The 20,824-nt window shown below is 38.5% G+C and overlaps 1 protein-coding gene across 4 annotated transcripts in view; it reads right to left on the minus strand.

Moving 5' to 3' along the window:
- Window positions 1-1,952: 1,952 nt before the first annotated feature.
- The window catches only part of ABCC4 (ATP binding cassette subfamily C member 4 (PEL blood group)), a 147,366-nt gene continuing 128,494 nt past the window's right edge, over window positions 1,953-20,824 (minus strand). For all 4 annotated transcript variants that reach the window (XM_071741910.1, XM_071741903.1, XM_071741885.1 and 1 more), the window contains 2 exons: window positions 7,761-7,895; window positions 1,953-2,827 (listed from right to left, as the gene is read on the minus strand). In XM_071741910.1, the coding sequence (XP_071598011.1) occupies window positions 2,720-2,827; window positions 7,761-7,895 (243 nt within the window). In that variant the 3' untranslated portion in view covers window positions 1,953-2,719. The remainder of the gene's footprint in view (window positions 2,828-7,760; window positions 7,896-20,824) is intronic.

The following is a 20,824-nucleotide window of genomic DNA, read 5'->3' on the forward strand; positions in this document are numbered from 1 at the left end:
TTGGTTCTGATAAAAAAATATAAACTCAAGGTATATGGCCAGAATGTACTGTTCTCTTAAGAGTATTTAAAAATCTCAGTGTACTGTACACCATACTTTCTCTCTGGTAAGAATTAACTATTTAGAAATCAAAATAATTCACTATTGTAAAACACAGGCTGTGGATATATCCAAACTGCTTAATAAAAAAAGGTTAACAAATGAACAAGCATCAAACTTTATTATAAAGTGTCTACACTGCTTTCCTGGTCATCTCATCTTAGTTCTCTTTTGGACTGCTCCAGCCAGGTCTCTCCACGATAGAGCTTGAGCAGAGTCTGGACATGGTTCACACCATGGATCCTTTCCAAAAAGGCAGTTACAGGCAAGACCATGCAAGGCTGAACTTTTAGTGCTCCACAGTCCCCCAGCATTATCACACATGACTTTATGCACTCAAACACTTCTCTGAGTCTTCACAAAGCTCTGCAATACAAGCACCACTCCACTGAGCTGCAGAATAGCCCTATCCTTATTTCAGACTATCTGAACTGAAAACAAACAAAACTAAGAAGTACTAGGTGATAATTGTGTGCTAGGCCCATAGGAGGACCACAAGAGAAGACCAAGGGTCAAGAGATCCAGAAAAGCACATATGGCTGGTGTGCATTAAGGATTCACCATGAGCACTGCTTACATGAGCCAACCTGAGCAACGTGGCCTTGGCAACAGGCAGCTGTCCCTGACTGCCTGGTATTTAGCACCAGATGTAGCACAATAAGCTGTGAATCACTTCATGAAGTTCAGTTCCACTGCTGTCAGTGGGATTTGTTACAGTGTATGGTGATTCACACCACAGGAGTGTCAGAACCTGCCATAAGAGAGCTAAGGACAAGAGCATTTCACTTTGTTCCTGGGTAATGAGGGGTGAGGATGTTACCAGCAAAAAGGGACACCTGATGCTTGCTTTCCCCCACCCACCCGAGGAAGCTGGCTGGTGGCACTGCAGGTAGAAAGATGTCCTCCCTTCTTCCCTGGGACCTCAGAGCAGACAGCAAGGCTCTGAGCCTCGCTGCAGGGAAGATGCTGAGACAGGGAAACAAGGATTCTGCTTCCCACCAACCAGCCTCTTGCCATCAGACTGACTCTTGAGCAGGGCCAAGTCCTTCTAGATGAGCTCCTGTGCTGATGCACAGGCCTTGGCCTCAAATTACTTTTTGAGGAGGGTAATGCTGCATTTGAATCGAGTATTTGCTGGTAGAACTGCTTGAAATGAGAAACATTGCTGTTTACCTTACTTTTAGACCACTGGGTGAACACTGGGAAAGTAATATTGGTTTTACAAAGTATCTTCACTATTTTTTTTTCTTTTAAAGCACAGTGTTTTCCACATCCTGAAGAGATCCATTGCCTTCTGGTGTCTTCTGTGCTCTTTAAACCATAAGATGAACAGAAATGTTTTCTACTGGGACTCAAAGAGTAGGCATCTCCCCATAGATGAAAAAAAATCTGAAGCAGCATAGCCCTTGCTTTACTTTTTTTGCTGTTTTAAGCATGGGAACAGTGCCTTTGTGTTGAAGTGTTTTGCTGAATCAGGACATAACTCAGGAACACCAAACTTCTCTCTCCTGTTGCATTCTTCTCACCATCAGCCACAGCCATTCAAAACTACAGGTTGTACTCTCCTACCTGTTCCAGTAGGTTGGTAACATCAAACAGCTTAAGTTCAAAAGAACCCCTGATGCAAAACTTGAAATATACTAAGGTTAAATATTTTTAACAAACATTTAGTGAATTTGCTGTATACCCTGCAGTTACAGCTTTGGCTTAAAGGCACAAATATTAAGGCACAATAAATGCAAATAATGTATACATTTCAATGTGTTGTGTTGAAGATAACTTTGTACTACACAGTATTTAGGTATAATGACATGTCATTCAAACATTTCCTCAAGTTATTTTAATACCTTTTCTCTCTGATAACCTGGACAAAAAGAGGAATGTATGTTAAATTATTTAAATATTTCTTCAGTGTAAATGTGGTAATTTTCTTCTAAAGTACAGAAGACTGAGATTGATTTTTCAGCAATTGGATTATAACAAAATAAAACTAATATTTACATTCATCTTGAACAGCATTATGTTTGAATTTTTATCAAAAAAATAAGTATATAGTACTTTTTGCTATCAAAAAGTATTTTTGGCTTGTTAAGTCTTTTTTCTACCGAAGTGCATAGCTACTTCTGACAGGGAGAAAACCAGTTGCAATAGACAACAGAGATGTACACTACAAAATCTGCTGTTTAGACAGAGATCCCACGCAAAAGTGACACTGAAAAAAATTTGGTTTTGCTTGCCCTCAAAGTATTTCCAAAAGAGAAAAAGGACACATTCCAATTATTTTTTGTAATAAGCTCCAACTATGCACTCTAGACCTGTTAGGTGTCCTGCACCTGTTTAAATAAAAGAGATCTCTACCACATAACTTTCAAATAAAAACTGAGTCTGCCTAATTTCCTTAGCAATACAAACATAATTAGTTGGAAAAGAAAACATATTGCACTGAAATTAAAGAAAGAGGGACAATAAAAATATTCTTTTCAGTATTAAATAGGAAAGATGTCCAGTGCAAAGAATTGCCCCCCTCCCTTTCCTCTCCTGTTGATACTTGCAAATATTGTTGCTGAGTTTGGGTGATCTCAGGTTTACATTCTACGAAGAACAGCTGGGGTTATAGGAATCACAGTGCAGTTTCAGTGATGCATAATCCTGAGGAAGGATCCAAGGAGGAATCTGTGGCAAGGTGACCATTCTGAACAACTTCTGGGTAATTCTTACTGAAGTACACCTAGGGAAAAGATCAGATCCTGTGAGTAATGATGCATCAAACGCTTTTCAGTTTCAAATAAAATTTCCGGAGAGAAATACAGTAGAGATAAATACGTGTCCTTAAGGAATTCCAACAGGAACTTCAGGTTAGAGGCATTCAGTTAACTGCGTGTCACTGAAAAATTAGTAAAAATTACTGTATGATCCTGCAATGTAACAAAGCGTGAGAACAATCCCACACAACCTGTAGATCCACTCAAATTCTGGTAATTCAGATAAACAGATACATTTTATCACTATACATTAAACTGATAAGTAAAGTCATTTTGCTAGCTCAAAACATGGAGATAAATTAAAAACAGGACGACAAAGAAGCTGTGAAATCTTGCGTCTGCACAAGGGTTTCTCATTTTCACACATAAAATGAACACAATGGATTTGGATGTTAATATCAGGTTGTAATCCCTATATTTTACAAACCATGATTGACAGCCATTGAAACTTCAAGGTATATGTATGAAATATCCCAGCGTTTAATTTGTGCTGCAGAGCAGTTATAGGGCCTATAGAAATGTGATCTTTGGATAGGGAACCACAATAATGAAAGAAGAAGCAAAAGCTTTAACAATGATTCAACCAAGCAACTTCTCTCAAATGTAAGATGATACCAAATAATAGGACAGTTCTTTGGCAAGCCTTTGAGTTCCTGAATTCTACCAATTTCTAGCTCAACTAGAAGAGATACAGGTTTCCTGATAAATGTATAATCAGAACATAAAGGAAATGAAATGCTGTCAAGTTTCACTGTTCCACAATCATCAGTTTTTAGTAGCTGTATCATATCTCTGTTCCTTGACAGATGCGCATAACAAAATGAAATAATGTCAAGACTTGTGTGCTCTTATCTAAAAATGTGTTTGGGTGAAAAAGGACTTCAAATACAACTTTTTTTCAAAGAAGAATGTGGAAAGTTTTGTTTGAGCCTTTAAAAACAGAAAATAGACTATCTTTCTGAAGCTGACACGTGTCACGAGTCAGGTCGCCCTAGTCAGACTGCTTTGACTACAGCTTATGAAACATTTCTCCAATTTATATTTGAGAGTGCTGTCAACAAAGTTCAGTTTGTTTGATAATAAAGTCCTTTTCATATACATGAATACACATATAAGACACGCGGGATAAAAAAGAAATCGTCGTTCTATAAAAGCATTCCTGTAAGTACCACTGCTGCCTTTTGTGTGCACACACTAACAGGGGATATATGCATCTGTACAAGTTTCAAAGAATATTAAGGTCTGATTTGAATCAACAGAAGAATTGGAAGCCCTGTTAAGAGGCATTCCTCAGGAACCAGCCACGATCAGATGCAGTAGGGGAAAGCTAATCAGGAGCCCGCCCGCACAGACGCTGCAGAGACGGCAGCCCCAGTTCTGTATTCCCATCTTGTTCTTGGTTTAAAACATAAAACTTTGGCATAATCTTAATGCAGCGCTTGAATGTGACTTTTTTGGGGGGAAGTTAATAGAAAAACCTTGGCACATTACTAGAGACGTAATGAAATGGCAGCTGCTTTTCAACTGTCTCATTGCAATTCTTCCCCTGAGCCCAATCCCTCAAGATATTAAATGCCCAAGTCTTTATAAAAAGTTCTCCCACTGCCAACTGAGCTGCAAACTTTTTAAAAAGTAATCACTGAGGTGAGATAACACCTAGTATTTTAATATTTACACACCTGTCATAACTTTAAAATAAAACCATCCATATTTTTTCCCTCAGAGTACCAAAAACTGATTGACAGAAAACCAGTCCTGTCCCGATGCCACCAAAACTCGTGGAAAAGCCTCTCTCTGTGCTGCCAAGAGCAGGGAGAATGCACCAATTTTTGTTTATCAGAATAACTGAGCACCTTTTTTCCTTTTTAACTGTTTGATGCCTGTTTCTTACTGTCCCATAGGATTTTCTAACAGCTTGTTGTAAACTGAGCAAAGATAAAAACATGGTCTTACGATGCCAAACACCACTCTCCTGCAGTCAGCTTCACAGGCTAATTAATATATACTCAGCAGTCTCCAATTTGAGCTGTGCCTGCATTGTTTTCTTTGACATTTGCACAAAAATGGAGACAGAGTGACCAAGAGAGCCATACTAATAGTAACATCTGATTGATTTGAAAGCTCAAAGTAAGGTTCAAGAAAGTGGAGTGATCTTGAACAGCTTAATCTTGCAATGCTTAAGTAAAACACTCAGGAAATTTTTTTTGGTTTTTTTTGTTTTTTTTTTTGAAAATTAGGTTTCTTTAAAGACATCTAAGTTAGTCTTCTAATTTAAGGTAGGTATTCCCTCCTAATTTGTATTTAAAGGATATATGCAGAATCCAGAAAATGCATTTTAAGTCTCACCTTACTGAAAAAAGTTCGTGGTGCAAGTTTTTTTTTCTGCATAAAGTTCGGGTCCAAAATACAATAAATCAAGTAACTTTTGCTAAAGCATGGCCACATTCCAAACCATTTTACTTAGCAACCCACTGTAACTCCTTTTGAAAAGTATGTATATATGCCATATTACCATTTCTTTTTATGTGCAGCATGCTGTTTTTCAACAACAGAGAAAAGCTGTTCTTCATAAAAACAGTCCTTATTAACCACAGTAGGAATGTATTAGACCAACAGCAATACATGTAACAGACTTACTGGTGTAAAAAGAAAAGCTATTGGAATCAGCTTTTCTGACTAAGCAACTTCTCTGAAAGTATGCATGAAGCACAAGGGAGAGCAAAAATGAAAATCTTGAATTAATGTCCAAGTCCTACAAACAGAAAGGGCTCTAACTGTGCTGCTGGGTAGCTGATGACTGGAGATACAGTCTCTTGATTCCCATATTTTTGGGCTGAGTGTGGATAAGCACCATGCTTTGCATTCTTGGCAGATGCTAAAGCTTGTATCTGCCTTCTAGCCTGGGAGTTAGCAAACTTTTTCATCAAACCACATTTCAGCAGAGACTAGTTCCTGGATCTCTTCCCTTCCTGTACAAAAACACATAACATTGATGTGGTAACTGCAGATGACTATATGGGCAAGTAACATCAGGCAATTATTTTTATATATTTTCAATTATCTTTGAATGCAATTGTGCAACTGGGGAGGGCAGCAAGGGAGGAAGGAGAGACAGCATGACATGGCTAGACCTCTGCAGATGACAGCTGGACAGCCTCACCTCTGGCCATTCCAAGGATCAAGGCTTTGGGAGCTGGTTTTCACTGAACAGGCAAACACTGGTCATGTGAATTTGAAGCTATCCATTGAAACATCACTGATATAACCTCCAGATTGCCATACACATTCCATAAAAAAAAAACCAAAACATGGCCAACCCATTCGTTTCTAGTAATTAAATGCAGAAGCTACATTGCAGCAATGGAGGAGGACAGCAGCATTCACTACCTGGTCTGATTAATGACAATGCTGTTTCCTAAGTTCTGCAATTCACACCACACATGAATTCAGAATGTTCACTTTTAGCTACAAAGCTTTACTTGAAAACTTCTTTGAAAAAAAAAGAAAGAAAAAAATAGTAAAAAAAAAGATATTTCGTAAAGAAAATCCTAAGAATATGGAGACAGAAGTATTTTCCCTAATCTCCAAAAAGCCCAGTAAAATAGCCTACATGACAGCAGCACGATTTTTCATTTTTTTTCAACTGGCTGGAAATGCCTTAATTATTCCTAGGAAAAAGCCAGGCAGCTGCCATTTTATTTCCTGTCTTTATGTGTAGCTTCTCATCTATTGGTCTCCTGTTTCCCCAGAAGACATTTTGGAGTTTGTACTCCTCTAGCTCTGCTCCACACATCCAGCAACTTGAAGAGAGGAAAGCACAGAGCTAGAGGTAAGACCTTTGCCTCTTGTTTGGAGAAGGCACTCTTAAGTCTCTATGTGACTAATGCCAGTGCCTTACTTGCATGATGAAAGTAAAGCTACAGGAAAATGAAGCAAGTTTCTGCCAAACTGAGCACTGCCAGGCTCAGCTGAAGCAGTGCTGAAACTTCATCAGCACTGAGAGAAAAAAAATAACTTGCTCTGGACACTCCGTGTGATAAATTATCAAGAAAAAAAAAAAAAAAAAGAAGTCAAGCCAAAAGCTGGTCGAAATAAGTTCCTAAATCACAGGTAATTTTTTTTAATCTTATCTCCACCTTCAGCTTTCCATCTGAAAAGTGTAGATGATATAGCCTCACCTCAGAGGTGTATTATGAAAATTAAGCCATTGATGTTTCTTAAACACTTTGATTGCCAGAGGAATGCTCTCCATTACATTGATGATTCAGTACTCAGAGGAGGATTTGACTAGTAAGCAGTAAGCAGGCACACTGCCTTGTATGGAACAAGGAGACAAGAAAACATCCAGCAGCTGGTTCTTAATTGAGCTTTACTCATCCTGTGTGTAGAGCAGAGCAGAGCAAGGGTACAAGAATGAAGTAAGAGAAAGCACAAAAAAAGGGAATGTGAGCACACTCCCTGAGACCACCACATACTGCACAAGCACTGAACTCTGAACTCAGATTTCATGGGCCCTTTTGAAAATATAAAGAAATAACAGATGAATGTTGGAATCTGAAAGATTAACATGTTTTTGCAGAAAGTTGGTTTTTTGTTTTGTTTTGTTTCGTTTTAAAATCAACGGCCATCACAGGTGAGTATGTCATGCATTATTTACACTGACTCTTTTGTGTACCTACAGAAGGATGCAAGAAATCAAAACAACTCAGGGCACACAAATACACATATAATTTGAAAGTCTGTGTATATCCCACTAAAAAAAGCACTGAAAATTATGGCTTTGTGTGGCAAAGTCTCTGTAGTGTGACACTGCAGTGTTACTGTAACACTGAGTATGCTAACCAGAGCTAAACAAACTGATGCAGAGACAAACTTAATTATCACTTCTTCTAAAATTACCCGTTTTGCTGTTTCAATCAGAGAAGCTGCTTCAGTCTTCCCCACTTGTTGCACCATTTTGTAAAACAAGCCATCTTGTTCTTGCAGCAATATGTAAGGTTCACCGTATTCTTTCACTCTTCCTGCATCTAAAACCTGTTAAATGAGCAGAAGCCAACATATTAACATAAGAAATTGGGAGGAAAAAAAAAAAAAAAAAGCAGCTAGATAATACAAGCAAGGAGGGAATGTATGCACTTTAAGTGTTAAGATGAATTTTGTATCCTGAAAATTAAACATGTCCTCTTCAAACAAGTATAGTGCTTTCTCAGTTTACAGACCTGTTGAACAATTTTAGGCTGCCCTAAAGCCATTCCACCTATAGGAATCCGATGCAAATTTATGCAGAATATGGAAATACAATGCTTGTGAAGCCAACAAAGCAGATTATAAGATTCATTGTGAAAGAAAGAAACAAAGAGGCCTAAAATGGGCTCTGAAGTAAACAGCTGTGGGTAGAAACCACGCAATTACCACCAAGATGGTTAAGGGAGAATAGATAGGTCTTTTGGATTAGAGGAGGTGAAGATGTAATTAAAGAAAATGAGGGTGTTGCTGAAAAGATAAACAATTTCTTGCATCAGTTTTTGTCAACTACATATTAGAAAGATACTTACCATGAACCTATTTTTTCTATATAAAAAAAAGATGAGATGCCACGAAGGACATAGGTACCCAAAAGAGAGGAGGGAAGGAGGAAAAAAAAAACAGAGAAATTAAAAAGGCATTAAGTCAGTAAGCCACAGAGGATATACACAGTCAAAAATATCAGAAAAGATTTAGAATAAGATGTTTGAACCTCTATGAAAATACTGTCAAACTAGTGACTCTGTTTAAGGACTGTACCACGGAAAATACTGTATTTGTATTTTGAAAAGCCTCAGAGGATTCATTCAAGGAAATTTTAGACTAGCATATGTATTTCAAGAGCAGACAGCAGTTTAGTTAAAATAATCACTAAAACACAAGTAGAAGACAAATGGATCACGGGCAGAACTTCTTCTCCACAGGTTTTTTAAAAGTAAATTGTACCTCACAGATTTGATACAGCTCTTAATGCACAAAAGAAAAAAAGAAAAGGAGAAATTATTTACGTGGAATTCCAGAAAAGTATCTGTTGTAACTGAAATAGCTATGCTACAGGCGGCAAAACTTATCCCAAAACCTAGACAGAAAACCAAGATTAGAAATAAAGAGTGCATTTTCCTTTATGGGCAGCTGAACAGGTAGGAAGTGGTGGGCACATCATTCTGGTACACGTGGTAGCTGTGCATGTGTTAATCATGAGAAAAAAGGACTTAGAAAAGTGAGAAACCTGCAAATGACACAAAAAAATGTGCAGCTAAGTCTGGAAAAGATTCAGATACCCCTAACTAACCTAACAGAGTGAGAAATACAATAGCAGGGAAAAGTCAATATTGACATATGCAATACACTAAAATACTTAGCTAGCTTATAAATTAATGGTATTGACACAGGAAAGAGATTTGGGTGTCAGTCTACAAGCTCAGTACTTCAGTCCAAGTGCAGAAGCAGTGAAGTTTAAAAAAAAAAAAAAAAAAAAAAAAAGAAAAAAGGAAAAAGTCATGTGTGAAAACAAAGTAATGCAGAAAATATTTTTGATCTTATATAAATAAAAAAACTGAATACACATTACATACTGAAAAAGATATTGCCACAACAGAGGGACTTCAAGGACTCATAACTAAGCTGTAATTATGCTGTACATACTTGTAAGAAGGAAAACAAAGAAGATCTAAAAATCTGGAGCTGCTGATTTCAGGAAAGAAATGACTTAAAAGGTATTATGAGGACAGCTTCCAAAATAACAAAAGTAGCTTGCAAACTTCTGTTTGAAAGAAGAAGCTGCAATGAGCTGGGAGACAAATTGAAAGCTCCATGAGGAAACTTCCAAACATGCAATTTTTGCCTGGGCAGCTCCTCATGCAAAGCATCCTGGATGGCCAAGAGCTCGAGAGATCTCCCAGCAGCCTGGGCCCCCCATCAATGACAAAACCCCACAGTGCAGCAGCAGAGCTGAGCTGAGCCCTTTGCCTGCTCTGGTGTGAAAAGCAGACACCCTGAAGATGGCCATTGAGTTGTTTGCCACCAGGGCCCTGGCACCGAGGGGAAGGTGCCCGCCCCTTCGCTTCCACTTCAATTAAATCCGTGGCATTTGAATGGAAAATCACTCAGTCAACAACAACTGCATAATTGCATCTGATTTCAGAAGTTGCATGCAGAGAAACCTACAAGATGTCATTTGCTGTTTCCCAAAAGTCCGTATCTTACAGCCCTCAGCTTGTAGTATGCCTTTCCTTAGCAAGCAATTTCCAATACTATTTTTTATACAGATGAAGAAAGGGCTCGCAGAAAAAAAATTAAAATATCAGTAATACTGAGCAGCACAATACACAGTCATTTAATTCACAACAGATGTGGTAATCCACCTGGAAAGGTATACTTGTGCACCTTGATTTTTCAGCATACTTGGTCCTACTCTACTTAATTTGAATATTTAAGGAATAATTACAAATGCAGTTTTCATCTCCATCTCTTATGTACTACAACATGTCACAGTTAAGGACAACTTCCTTAAAAATCTGATCAATTAATTTACAGTTCTATGTGATAATTTAATTAGGTTGCCATAGGACATCTTGGGGATCTTGGAGTAAGTGTTTTCAGCACAGCACCAGCTTTTGTAACCACTCCTTGAGAAAGATACCAAAAAGCATCTTCATTAAATGTGCCTCTCACAAGAACGACAATAGGAAAGTAGAGGTGTTTTTTTAAAATTTATATTACTTGTGGTTTTGAAATGTTAACATTCATTTTGCAAAAATCTGAAACAACCACAAACATGGACAATCTTCCTCCTCCAGAGAACCTGGGGGGGAAAAAGGGAAGATTTATACTTCCTTGACAGGTTTTAAACAGCCAAGTCCATGAGACCAACAGACAGAGTGAGCAATTTATGTTTCTAGAAAAATTCCATTCACATTTCAAACAAATCATTCATGTATTCATATCCTTTTCTTAGGGAATAAAACCAAACTTGCGTTATGAAAATAGACAGAACAAACATAGAGAGAACAAGCCATGATACTTTTTTTTTTTAATCCAAAAAAGAAGAAAACAAAAAGAATGAAACTCAACAAACAACAGCATTCCTACAAATCTAGAATACTCTATAAACACTGTTCACCATGGAAAAACTCTGTTTCTACTACCTGCTGTCATCTATGAGGCAATGGAGAGAATTAAAGCTGATTTACTTGGTAGCAAGGAATTTATGTATTAACACATTTATTAAAAAGTGCTTAGGCAAAGAGATAGGTTCTCTTCTTTGGAGAAATACGTGCTGATAAAATTTAAATAAATAAATAGGTACTTTGGCTAAGGCTTTGCATACTCTTACTCACTGACTCCAAGCCAAATTAAAATCATTAGGACTTCAAAAAGCCAGCTAATCATTCAGGAAAGGTGGAATCTGGTGTTTACCAGCCACATATTTTCTGATCAACTTGCATGCAACGCTTATCACTGCAACAATATGACCGAAAAGAACCCAGATGTGTTCCAAGGCTGTTGTACCAGTGGAACTTGATAGAGAAAAGCCAGAGAAGGTTGGTTGTAGCTGGTGAAATCAGATCAGCACCATGATTACAGAGGACACACACAGGAGCACGGGACTCTGAATCAGACTGGGATTTCATTAGAGACTTGAACCCAGATGTTGAGAGAGGATGATTTTGGAGAAATCGCTTCTCAGCTCTCTCAGTCTGATCTTTTGTAAAATACACCAAATTAAGGATCAGAATCACTGCCTGGGAGTTGACTGACTGTGAAACACTTCGATAGCTCAGTGTAAAATAAAACACACAAACAGCTACATAAGCCCAAGAAGTCACATATAAACCAGATCCTCCACTCTCCTGCACTGGCAGCCTCTTTTCCCTTGGCTGCATTGCTCTTGCCTTTGTATTCAGCAGCCTTAGGACTTCAACAGGAATTTCTCCAGCAAAAGAGTAACTCAAACAGAACAAAATTTGCAAAACTGGCTGCTGGTGAGCATGCAGAGCATGCAAGAAAATTCCTCTTAGATGGAAACTGCTTACCTCCTTACATAAGGTGAATTGCTCTTTACTTACAGTTGTCCAACCCACCCTTACTAAGGCAGCACTTCTCAGATGTTTTATGTTTACACAGGGCTTAAATGCCCTATTCTTTTGGAGTAAAGTCCTCTCATGCCACTTAGTTCCACTCCATTTAATGTTTCATCCTGGTTGAACAGTTCTGGGGCAGGCTGGAACTGCTCATCCCAGTTGTGAATTTTTCAGTACCATGCTGGGTAGAAGGCAGCATAGTTCTGAAAAGCTTTCTTTTTTTTTTTTTTTTGACATGGAGGCACAGAATAACATATGGTATTTAGAAAATGGCAGGGAAGAGGCAGAGGAATAGAAAAGTATTTTAATTTGACTGGCCTGCAAAAGCAAACATGAAAAAGGAGAATTAGCCATTTATATGTGTTGTTTATGCTAACACTAGATAGCACAGGACAATTTGACTATGCCACAAAAATGCTGCTCAGCTAAATTTGTGTAAGACTTGGCAATTGCAAACCAATCATCCATTTTTGCCTCATCTGTATAATGTCAGGATATCCATGTCTACCCTGACTAGGTATTCCCCCCAAACCCCTCAAACTTTGCAATATATTGTGTTCCGTAGCTTCATAGTTTAACATATTAACCATGGCAAAAAGAGAGGAGAAAACAAAAAGGAAACATAAAATGGTGAAAAATAAATCATTTCACAAATAGAAGAGAGATCTAAGACAAGGAAGGATGAGGATACTACAGCAAGACAGCACAGATTCCAGATTCATGACACTCCAGACCTGGACAACAGAACCAGGACAGCAAGCACCTTTTCTACCTATTGATTCCTGCAACTAAGCTACATTATTCTGTTGCACAGGACTTTAAAAAAGCAAAAACCAATTTTGTAAGTGAGTTAAAAATCTTCTTTGTGGATTAATATCAGTAAAATAAGTGTCATTAGCAACAGAAAAAAGAAAGAACATGGACCCCTTAACGATGCTGGACAAAGTGCCATGTACTTATGGCTATCCATAGACACAAAAAAGAAAGTTCTAAATCCTGCTTTTTCAAACTTTCAGCAACAAAAGCAGACAAACCATGAGAACAATAGTTATAAAACATTCTGAGAAAAAAAAAACAGTCTAAGGTTGGAAGTGTTCAGCAACAGAGGAGGGGGGCATGGGAATTTATTTCAATTATTATTGAGGAATGACCAGTATTCTTATTCACGTTCATCTTCACCATAAAGCCAGAGGGAAAAGGGGACATTTAAGAGTTGATCATAAATGTTTTTATTTCCTATTCAAAAGGAAAATAATTCAAGCAAATTATCTCCTAGGGAATACATCTGATTTAATTTAGACTTGGAGAAGGCATCACCAAACAACAAAATTATTACTAAAGTTCAAAACTCCGCTAGGAGTAGAACTTTGAACAATGTTTCCCTCAGAGAGCATACATCAAGATGATCTTCAATAAAGTCCTGGGAGGAGAAGAATATTCAGGAGATGCTTCTGGTTACATCATATTATAAGAAATATAGCTACCCAAGACAATACATAGCTTTGTGGGAAAGAGTCAACAGCCTGTGCTCCAGTTGGCAATAAGTTCAGATGCAAGCATGTTCTGCCTCTTCCATCCAACATGGTTTGTCAAAACACATCAGAAACATGTACATACTTCTCTGAAGAATAATTTATAAATAACAACCTATCTAAACAGGTTTGTGAACACCAAAGAACACTGAGAAGGCTGCAAACATCACTCAGGAACCATGTGGTTTTTACCTTTTCAGGGGTTTTTCTTTCACTTCTTTTTTGTTCCCCTCCCCGCCCCCTTTTTTTTTCTTTTTAATTTGTGGTGATGGAGCTTTTTTTGGCCATCTTTTGGGTTTTGTTTGTTTTTCTGTTTTCTTTTCTTTACTCTTAATCTAAGTATTCCTCAAGGTCCTTCAGGGTTCCTACACAAATTACTCTTCCAGTGCCTCTAGACAAATTTTTGGTGTCAAATAGTGTACATTTCATATATCATGTGTACAAAAAAGGGCACACTTGATCTGAATTATTATTTTCAGACTTCCCAAATATTTCACCTCAGCAGAGCTTAACTTTGCTGTAATAACACCAAATCTGCTACTGGACACTGAGGTTTGACAGGTATTCCCTGCCAGCCTTCCTCACTTCACAGAAAATGCAACTTCGGACCTTTTGTTCTATAACCAAAAATAGCGGATTTCTTAAACAGAAATTATTTTTGAGCTGCAGGGAATTATTCAGGGAAAATTCAGCATGCAATGCTGTCGGGTAAATTGTTCCACATACGAGTTATCTAATCTCTTTTTTCAGAGGCTTAAAAATCTACCCTTCTTCTCTTTTCCTCCATCTTATGGGAAGCCACTGCAAGCTGGCTGTAATGTCAGGGGAAAAAATATCAATCACATATATAGTAATGAGTCTTATTCTACTGATAATCATTCAATATTAACACATTCATATTAACTCTTTCTTTATCTCCTTGAAGGAAAGAAGCCTGTTAACCAGTCACTGCAGACATTTCTTGTATTGTACAGCTTGCTCACCTCAAAATATCTGATATCCCAGTGCAACTTTTCACTTTGTGCCTGTTTAGGGACCTCATTCCAGTTCTTACAAACAGCTGTACATGCTGACAAAACTCAACTCTTGGTCAATTAGTAATTACTGTTTCCACCACTGTAAAGCCACATTTCTCAATCAGGATTTCACAATGGCTCAAATGTGGCCTTGAAGTGATAGAAGATATACTTCAGCTTAAGAAAACACACTCTTTAATAAGGCTTTTGAGGATCTTAGGAAGTTAGATAAGCTACGAGGATATTATACTTTTCAAGAGGTTAAGGAATATTGATGCAGATGATTGGGCATGTCTCTTGGTTTTATGTTTTTGCTGACAATGAACTTGTGGCTCAGCTTCATGCACATAGTTTTACCTTATCAGAAACTCTCTGCTCAAAACTTTAGCCACCAGTATGTTGTGGGCTAATTTGCTTTTAGACAGTAATACAGTATTCCTGAGAGAGAAAAAAAAAGAAAAAATTCTCTAAAGATTTATGAGTATTTGTAGTATGGTCTGGATTCCACACCACTGTCTTTCAAAGAAACACCATCTGACTGTCTTGTCCTTACAGTGATGGTAACACATTGCCTGACAGAATGAGAGATCAAGGTTCATTTCATCAAACCCTGGCTTCACTTCCTGCAGTTAATTCAAATCCATTCCTTCATTTGAATGCTCCCAGCTGAAGTTCTGCCTCAATAATTAGTTTTTATATTTAGGCAAAAGAAGAACCTTGCTGGGCAGCCCTCTTGAAATTGGGAGGAGATTTTAAGAACTCAAAGATATTGATGTTTTGGAGAGCTGTAGCTTAAAACTGGCAAAAATAACCAACAATCAACAAGCACGTTGGGATTTTAGAGACATTTTAAAGACAGCTGGGCCAGATGTGATATTTACAGCTGTCACAGACATTTTATTCCAGCTGACAACACTTTGATACATGATCATGGCACACAGCTCAGTAATTTATGCAAAACTTGCTCTAAACTTCCAATATAGTATCTTCTCTTAATGGCAAAGGTGCACAAATTACTCAGTTTTGAAACAGTATGTTCACTGTTGGTATTGGTAAAATTCCATTACTAAATTCCAAGGAAGAACATGGAAGTGTCTGGTTTTCCCACTGCTGCACACTTCAACTCAACCTCAGAATATCTGGAAAAGGTGGAATTTGCTCTTGTTCAGTTCAAACCAAAACTGGTAGTTTCTGCAAAATCACTTGGTAAGTGTTCAGCTCTTTCAGAAACTCTGCAAGTCTTGAGTTACCAAAAGGAAGGAAAAACCTAATGGTTTCCAGGCCCTTTGCTCTCCATCAGTTGGCCAAATGGGCTCCAAACCAGCCAAGAAACAAGTAGTTAGGTTAGCAGTAATCACACCCAAAATCTGGTGGTACTGCTTAAAAACTCTGAAGACTCTCCGTGAAATATTTTATCATCCCCTATAGTTTTGAGATCTTTTCTAAGTTTTCACATTTGGCTGTCTAGACCCTGAAAATCCAGACAATTTAGCAGTCACTTTACAGAACATGTGTACACTAGCAATGGTTTTGCTTTGAACACACTGATATTGACAGTCAGGTACATGGAGACCAAGTATTTTTTTACCTCCCCTCTACAAGGCATCTCACCTACTACCATAAATTTCTATGTTCTGCTCCATCCATGTCCCCTATCCTTCATATTCTTCAAATTTCTTTACCCAAGAGACTTTTGTCCCAGAGCACAGCTGGGATTTTTTTTAGGTTGAATAAAAAAATAATAAATTTACTTCAAGTATTTCCTGGTCCATATTTTCAAGACAGACACTTAGCAAAAAAAGTAATTTTATTCGTGACTGTTCCTTTTGAATAGTGACAGCAGAAGAACAAATATGAATGTAACAACTTTACTGTGGATTGCTAGATTCAGATCGACAAGGTACTTTAGGGTATCCTTGAAGAATCAGGTGCCTAAGTATCTTTGGAGACCTGGTCCCTAGTTTCAAAAATTTGGCTTTCAGTCAAGCTACTCTAAACTGTTAAGCTCCACTTATACTCTTGTAACAGAATAGACCAGTCACACAATTATAATATTTAATAATATTTCACCACACTCCAGATATTGGGTCAATAAAAATCAAAAAACTTTTCAGATATGAAAAAATTATACACATTACACATATACTATATATAATATATAAAATACTATATCCTCACAATTCTCCTACTTTAGAATTCTGAAGGAATGACAATGGCTCTGATTGTAGCCCTAATTACTTTTCACAAGTTTCATGTCTTACCACTCGAGGCTCCAGGAAAATTTATGGGCTTGCCAATTGATCTCTCCTGGACATCTTATGCACTTGAGGGCCTGTGTCTGACAGGAGGTATCTCTCCACCACAGAAACAGTCCTACACATACATACTTAAGATGGGAGAGTCAACATTAGTGGCAAAATGCACACTTCTCATTAGGAACTGTTGTACACTACGACTGCACATTTATCTGTCTTTTGACTTACACAATGACCCCTAACTGAATGTCTAGGATTTACTGTAGATCCCATTTCTTTCCAACACTGATGCTCAATTAAGTGGCAAATAAAGCCAACAAAAGAACAGCATGTATGGATTTAACACAGTATTACTATTTTAAATGTACCATCATTACTGTCCTGCATTCTCCACACCTCCATCTGAAGCTGCAGCAAAAGCTATGTAGAGAAGGTAGGGCTCCCCCACTCCTCCAAAAAAACTCTGCTTCTCACTGGGCTGCAGATTTAGACCTCTTAATGCTTATTCTTCCCTCTAGCCCCTTGACTCTTGCATCTATGGCAGCACAATACTTCAAAAGGAAAGGTGAAAATTGGCCTTATCCTGACTGCCCTGTGTACTCTGGTGGATATGGCATCTTCCTTGGAGGGGAAGCACTGAATCCAGACCTACTCACACAGAGGTAGAGAACAGATTTCTGCATTTTATGGAAGAATACTGTCATCCCTGTGCTAAGGAAAGGCAGCATTGCCATCACTATTTTGTTCACTTAGGTGTTAAATTATCAACACCACTGCCTCACCTCCAACTGGATGTATGAAAGGTGCCACTGTGGATCTCTCTCCAGAGTTCCTTCACTGAGATGAAGATGTTTACACCTCCTCTTGGTGAACTGATTACCTAGCTGAGGTCAGATGCCTACACTGCACGAAACACAGTGCCTGATTTATGAGGCCCAGATGCTCCACCACAGCAAACGTACTGCCAGAAAAATGGGAACCACGGAAGGAGGGAAGCTCACCGGAAAGACGTGGGAAGTAATCTTCTATTGACCAAAAAAACAACTCAAGCCTGGCTGTGAAGTGCATTGTATTGTTACCCTGTTAGTCATTTCAGAATGCAACCACAACAGGTTTTCCCATAAATAAATCAAATCTCTTCCCATGATTCTCTTCATCAAAAACTTCCTATTTGAATGACAGTTTTTAATTACTAGATCAAGTTCAGCTTGCATAAGGAGTTTCCATTTCAAAGAAGTATTGCACTGATATGAAAAGTCTTCGTGGAGAAACATCCTTGTCACTGAAAAATGCACAAGTTTTCACTGCTCTGTGGCTTTCCTACAGAGAGAACATGGCACAGAGCAAAGAGCAGCATCAGGTTTCTGCCATATGCATATACCTAATTTGCTTCTGATCCACTATATCCCTGGGTTAGCCTCAATTTCTGAATGATTCTGTCTGCCCCTCTGTAAAAACGCAGTTTCTAAAAAGAATTTCTCAACCTGGAGAAGAAAGCAGAGAGGAGGGTGAGAGGGTGATGAGGATTTTATGAGATCCCACTGGGAAGTCTTGGGAGTGGCATCTCTTGGCTGATGCAGGCTGCTCCTGTCCGAGTTTGGTGAGTAAATGGTTTGGAGATGCAATTCAGGTAAAAGGCCCTCACGTTCTAAGGTGAGGACAGGACAGGGAAGCAGCTGTTGTTGTGGTGGGGAAGCTCTGTGGAATGAGGGGCCAGTGGACCAAGCTCAAGCTGAGCTTCTGCCATGATTTTACCATCACAGAAGAGGCATCTGCAGCATTTCAGCCATCCTCCCTCCCCTTCTGCCAGGGAGGAGAGTGACTGCCTGTGCCAAAGAGCTAAAACGGGTACTGCTAGCACCTGATGGGAGGAGTTACAACCTGAGTTCTCAAATTAATGAAGAAGAATGAATGAGAAAATGTCCTATGAGACTCGGGAGCAGCACAGAGGGAAGAGAAAAAAATAAAGTTGTTTGAAAACCACTGCATTATAATTTTATGGTAGTATTATTTGATGGCCTGACTTAACAAGTCTTTCCAACTTTGGTTCCAGAGATTGTATGGATACTTCCCTATCTCACCCAGGTGTTTGAAGTTTAATTAATTAATGTTTGTAAAGAGCGTTACAATTTCCAGATGAAAGGTCCTATGCAAGTGCAAGGTAGTATTACTCATTGAGGTGATTGGGTTAGAGAGTATCACATTACACAATACAGCTCTTCCCTCAATGATTTTAAGTGTTTGAAGTTCTGATAAAATGTATTTATCACTAGAATAGATATAATGGAAATACTCTTAAGGCGTGACCTGAATTATGAAACCAGAAGTATGGTTTTGGGAATGGAACAAACGAGAATTAAAACAACTCCTGAGGCCAGATTTGTCTACAGTTGTATAAAATGTATGCTGTTCATGTTTTTTTTTTTTTTTTTCCTCTTCCATATAGGCTTTTCTTCTCTTCTAAAATAGAACCGGTTATTACGATGGGTGTGACCAGACATGCAACAGTTCACGTTTGGTTCCTATTTCCATACTCATCCAACTTGACATTTTCTCATGACTTTCTCAAATTTTTGTTGTTGCTGTTTTTTTTTTCCCCCTCCACATTTCTGGATTAACACTAAAGGCGAACATTAAATCAAAAGCTTGGTGGACAACACCAAACTGGAAACTGCAGTCAATACACTTAAGACAAGGCTGACAGGCAAAGCTATTTAGATGTGGACAGGATCGAGGAATAGGTCAGCATGAACTTCATGACACTCAAAAATGACAGATGCCAAGTCCTGAGTCTGGAGTGAACTGACCCTCTGTATCAGTACCACTTGGGGAATAAATGCCTGGGCACCAGTTGTGCTGAAAAAGAGTTGGGGTCCTGCTATTCAGTGAGATAAAAATGAGTTAAGCAGCGTGTCACAGGTAGCAACAGGAGCGCAGATGAAGGGAATTGCCTTATCCAGCACTTTAGCAGATCTGGAATACTGTGACCTCAGTACAAGAAAAATGATGGTAAAATGGAGCAAGTATAAAAAAATCTGTCACGGTTTAACACTGGCCCGGCAATTAAACCGAATAACACCCTATTTTATACTGAGGGTGACGTATATGGGATGGAATACTCTGTTTGGTCAATTCTGGCATCTATCTTGTCCGTTCCTCCCCAAAGGGGGGATGCACGTGGGACCTCTTTATGTTTTCCTCAGAGCTGAGCAGTGTCCTTGGCTCTGCACACCAGTCTCCAGCAGTAACTATAAACATCGAGTGTTATCAGTCCTAGAAGCACACACTGACTGAGAAACTTGCTGTTAATTTCAGCAAGTGCAGCTACTTACAAGAGACCTAGCTAAAAGCAAAAGTACAAGACAGAAAATCACCTTTACCCTGGCCCAAACCAGGACACAGGGTCACCAGGATGGTCTGTGGACTGCAGGATTTGATCTGTGAGGAGAGCTGAAGGAACAGGGTTTGTACACTACCAAACAGATGACTCCATGGGATTTAACAGAAGTCTTTCTATACCTACAGGAAGTTACTGAAAAGACAGAAGCAGGCTCCTCAGTGAGATAAACAGTGGGGGAAAAAAGAAACAATTGCCATAAACTAAAGAGAAGCTTTAACTGGAAATAAGGAAAAAAAAGATTTCATGGCAGATAATTAAGCATTGGGGCAGGCTGGCCAGAGAGGCTGAAGAATCTCCATCTTTCAAGGTTTTCAAGACCCAACTGGAAAAAAACTCAAGCAACCTGCTCTGAAATTAGTGCTGACCCAGGATTGAGGCTAGTAGGTTAGACTAGAGACTGCCTGAGGCTCCTTTCAATGTGACTCAGTGGGAATAAAGAGCAACCCTAGTTTATGTTCAGGAATTGCCTTGGAATTCTGTGACTGAGTAAAGAGTGCTGAAAAAGTTTGCTCAAAATTTGTTTGAAAAATTTTTGTCAAAAGACAATTGCTAATATTCCAATTGCCAGGTTCCATCTTTTGTCGTTCTTTCTTCATTTTTGAACAAATTTGCCATGATAGCAAACAACAGAGATTTGGGATGGCTTGTAAATA

The sequence above is a fragment of the Heliangelus exortis genome, chromosome 1 (genome assembly GCF_036169615.1).
Source record: "Heliangelus exortis chromosome 1, bHelExo1.hap1, whole genome shotgun sequence".
NCBI classification, from domain to species: domain Eukaryota; kingdom Metazoa; phylum Chordata; class Aves; order Apodiformes; family Trochilidae; genus Heliangelus; species Heliangelus exortis.